General features: G+C 45.0%; 1 protein-coding gene across 1 annotated transcript in view; it reads right to left on the reverse strand.

Annotated features, from left to right (window-relative positions):
• Positions 1 to 203: 203 nt before the first annotated feature.
• The window catches only part of RNASEL (ribonuclease L), a 6206-nt gene continuing 1906 nt past the window's right edge, over positions 204 to 4503 (reverse strand). Inside the window, 9 exon segments of the mRNA XM_008630411.2 lie at positions 204 to 1258; positions 1643 to 1764; positions 2519 to 2639; positions 2746 to 2936; positions 3328 to 3416; positions 3751 to 4125; positions 4128 to 4361; positions 4364 to 4437; positions 4439 to 4502. Of these exon segments, the coding sequence (XP_008628633.1) occupies positions 1123 to 1258; positions 1643 to 1764; positions 2519 to 2639; positions 2746 to 2936; positions 3328 to 3416; positions 3751 to 4125; positions 4128 to 4361; positions 4364 to 4437; positions 4439 to 4502 (1406 nt within the window). The 3' untranslated portion in view covers positions 204 to 1122.

Below are 4503 nucleotides of genomic sequence, written 5' to 3' on the forward strand. Positions count from 1 at the left end.
AATGGGACCATACAAATGCTCCTCAAGAGTTTCTGTCGCTAGTCCATGTTTTGTTTGATCCCTTATCTTATCCCAGATCTTGTACCTAAAACACCCATGACTAGTTCCACGAGGTTCAATATCAAAAAGTAAGTCTCGAGAAGTATAGAAGAAATTTTTGAAAAGCCAGTTAAAAAATGTTTTAGATCTCCCAGAACAAATACTTTCTTGTTTTGTTGTTCAAGGATTCCGTTAACTTCTAGATACATTTTTTTCTGTGGCTCAGAGAGCCACATTTCCTACAATTCTTCCATAGTCTAGACAGAATATCCAAACCAAGGTGAGAAGAGAGAGATCTAGAGTGGTTTTTACGCACGAATTTTCTGTCCTTAGGGATCGGTGTCTTGCCAGCAATTCTCTACCATTTGTTACAGAGGGGATTCTGTAACACAATGTATCAAACCAGGAGGCCCTTAGAAGAAGTATATAAGGACAGATTCTTGGTAGATGTTTCAGAGATGTTTATTTTCCCAGCTGCATGGCCGGGGCTCTGCCGAGGAACTCCTGGAGTCACAGGACCGAGGAACCTTGCCCACGCAGGGAACACAGACCAACCAATGGGGAACGAGGCTGAGCAGGGGCAGGGAAACCCCGTGCCTCCCCTCAGGGCCCCTCTCCCAGGGCTACATGGCAGGGGGAAGGGACCATCAGAAGGATCTTTGCTCCAGGCCAGGACCACTGATGCAGGTGGTGGTTCGATAGTGCTGCAGAATCTCTCTTCTTGTGCAGAGGGGATGGGGGAACCTCATTCCTAAAGGAGTATAGAGTCTGTTTTCTAGGCAAGTTTATTTCAAGTTTGTTTCTCCGTGGGGTCATTGAAAGAATAACAATCCAGCCTTTTCAACAGCTGAAAAACATTTCCATAAGCAACATATAATCATAGTGCAAATCAGAGTATCCAAAGCTCATGGCTGTTACACCAAGCACTTTGGAATCTTTCCTAGTTTAAGTCCTCCATACTCTGTCCCTGCATGTGCTTTATCCCATCTCCTTACCCACGTCTTCAGCTCTTCTGCAAGTGAATAAATAAAAAATAAAAGGAGTGATGGTGGGATCAGACATGGGACAGGAGGCAGTGACATTCTACAGAGAAGGGTCCTGGAAGTCTGCAAAGTGACTGTATGCAGGGTTCTGGCGTAAACTGTTGTATACATAGATGGTAAGTTTTGGAAAAAACTTCAGGAAATACTCGGCATAGTCTCCTATTTTGTTGCTGATCCTGAAAGAGAACAAAAGCAAAAAGGATTTTTAAAGCTTGTCCAAGGGGTTAATATTCTAGGATGCCCTTGCAGAGAAAAAGCCATTCCAGAGGCTTTCTGATAACATGGGGAGGTTTCCTAGAACCCCCAGAGCTGCAACTTTTCTACAACTTCACTAAACTCCTCAATAGTTTGGGTTTTTTTGGTTTCTTTTTCTATTTCTCCAGCACCTCCATCTGCCTAATCCCACTGTCATCTTGGACAGCGCTCTCAGGCACATGGTGGGGATTCTTGGGCTTGTCCTGGACAAAGACAGGACTTGGTGATCCTTGTGGGTCCTTGCCAACTCAGGATATTCTCTGATTCCATGCAATTGTGGCAGGGGCGAGGATGAGAACATGTACCCTTTGTCTTTGTGTTCATCCATGTTTCTCATGAGCCTCAAGAGGCCAGTGACGTTGTTGTTGTGTTTGAATGGTTTTGCATTCCTAGGATTTTCCATGACATCTAAAATATCTTTGTCGATCTGAAAGAAAGCATATAGATTATTCCCTGCCTTTCACACTCACAAAACCAGCACATCTACTCACTGCAGCCACTGCCTTTTTGCAGGGACATCATTTTGCATGGGAAAATCTCCTGACCCTCAAAAGCCTATTTCCCACCACGAGCAGAAGAGTCCACTCTGCAGGGCATGCACCACACAGCCCCCTGATTCGTCTAAGTGCTTCCTCTCCTGCCTTGCCAAGGTGTGGCTTTACTATTAGGACTGTCAACATGGCACAGAAGATTTTCATGGATGCCTGGAGGGCAGGAGGGAGTCCAGAGTCCTCATCCAACTGCGCCATTGATGAGAGCACATGGTCTCCTGTACTGAACTGAAACTGTCAGATCCCAAATGATTTGGCACAATGTCACCTGCCAAAGCAGGCCTGGCTTCTCTGCTTTTGAGACAACCAACAAAACACTTCTGCCAGAAGTTTGCTGGTAACAAGGGCCAGAGGCCCTTGTCTTAAGTGGCCACCAATAAACTTTGAAGGTCTGCCAGCTAATTTGAGAATGACCAACCCCTTCTACCACCCCAGTCAGCAGAGCTCCCTTTAGCATCAACATCTTTTGACTATGTGCCTTCAGCTGAATTGTTTCTCCCAGTTGTCTGTATTTGTGTGGGGCTACTTTTTCCAGTTCATTTTTAAACAGAGCCTGTGAAACACTCAGGAAAAGCTTCAGCCTGAATGTCTAGTTCAAACCTGACACTAATCCAGATTTAAGAGGATTACCTTTTTGGTCCACTGTGGATAAGGAAAAATTTTCTTAGTGACATTAGGACCTTGAAAAATACTTTTTTGGTTTTGGATGTCTTTGATTTGATTCCATATACTCTTCAGGAAGTTGAACCTGCTGTGGGATGAGAAACTTCATTAGCTGCAATGGGACATCACTGTTCCCAGCACCACAGGCAATTCCCACACCAAAATTCCACATCCTTTGTACTCCCAGGACTTACCTCTGATTACTCCAGAAGTAGGGATGTTTGCTTAACCCTTCCAAGCCTCGTTCATCACAAGAGGACAGGCTTTGTACAAGGTCCAGAGCCTCTGTGTAATCTGGAGAATTGGGAGCCAAATCCTTGATGCCAACTTGCTAGAGGGGTTTCCTACCCCCTGTTAAAATGTAGAGCATGAGCCTGCCCAGGGCCTGCAAAGAGACATCACTGCTCCTGTGCCACACGCTCCCAACTTCCAACCTAATGGAAGAGGACTCATATCCCTAAACCCTGTAGGTGCCCAGAAGTTTAAAATACACACCCATACAAACCTTGAAGCTGTGTGCACGAGGACAGAGGAGATGGGCATCCAAATCACCATCACTCTTAAGCAACACCTGTCATTACATGGGCTTTCCCACAAATCAAGGTATTTTCTAGTCAGGGATGCAAAAAGCCTTTCCCTAGGGACCCACTGCAACAGCGAATATCAGAGAGCACCCAAAATTTTAAACCATCAGTTGATTCACAGAGAACTTACCTCTAAATCTGAGTTTACAAGTTCTTCTTGACCTTCAATCAGTTGATTCACAGAGAACTTACCTCTAAATCTGAGTTTACAAGTTCTTCTTGACCTTCAATCAACCTTCTTTTATTACCAAAGTCCGCCAAGTAAATTTTGCCACCTAAATCTGAGGAAATAAGAGAAGTTTTTAACAAATAAAGGTGGCAGAACTTCATGTGGTCCATCACTGACTTCTGGATGGCCCCTTCTTTAAAAAACATGGTCTCTGAAGGCATCTGTGGTGGGTTGATCTGCCTGCAAAGCCCTGGAGGAGGAGGGCAGAGCTACTGAGATGTGCAAGGTTGTCCTCTCTGTGAACATATCTGTACTTATTTAAAGAGGAGATCTAAAGCCACCCTATTCAGCACAAAGACATCAGTATTTTTACAGACAGCTGTGAGACCTTCTTCTCTAAACTACATGGAAAGCAAAATGAAAACATAATGAAAGCAAAATATAACCTATTACGAAGTTCCCAGGCTGTAGATCCTGGTGAGCAAGTCTGAGGGAATGCAGCTCTCTCAGTGCCTGGAAGATCATCTTCAGAGCAGCTTTGTAATCCTTTTGGCCTTCAGCATCCTGCAGGTGTTCCTGGAGGTTTTTTTCCCAGAGTGGGAAGCACAAGTACATGCAGCCTTTTTCCTTCTCAGACTGGAAGAGCTTCAGTAGATGTTCACAGTGAGAACATTGTTCAAAGAACCTTTTCTCTTCGTCACCCTCTGAACTGAGGGTTATTCTCACTGCTACCTCTGTCCCTCCATGGAGCCCGAGGTAGATGCCATCCTGAATTCTCTGCTGGATGTACGGAAATATCATCAGTTTGCCAATCATGGGCGATACATTCAATCAAGCTCTTTCAGCTGGGCCCTCCAGCATTTGCTGTTTGGCTCCCAGGCTCTGGGGGTTTCTGGAACAAATCTGGCCTTGCGCTCACGAAGGTTTTCCATGCTAAGAGAATGATTTCTCCTTGCAACTGCAAGAAGATTCCCATCATCAGTCCTTGCTCCCTTTTCACACAACAACTTTGCTATATTGCAATCACCTTTCTCCACAGCCACCATCAGGGCTGTGTGCCCTCCTCATCCACATCAATATCTATTTCATCCTTTTTCAACAAAGCTGTCACCAGCTCCGGTCTCTCCATTTCAAGCCAGGATGAGGGCAGTTTTCCCACATTCATCTTTCCTCTTCACATCCACACCATGCTCCAGCAG

The sequence above is a fragment of the Corvus brachyrhynchos genome, unplaced genomic scaffold (assembly GCF_000691975.1).
Source record: "Corvus brachyrhynchos isolate BGI_N302 unplaced genomic scaffold, ASM69197v1 scaffold101, whole genome shotgun sequence".
NCBI classification, from domain to species: domain Eukaryota; kingdom Metazoa; phylum Chordata; class Aves; order Passeriformes; family Corvidae; genus Corvus; species Corvus brachyrhynchos.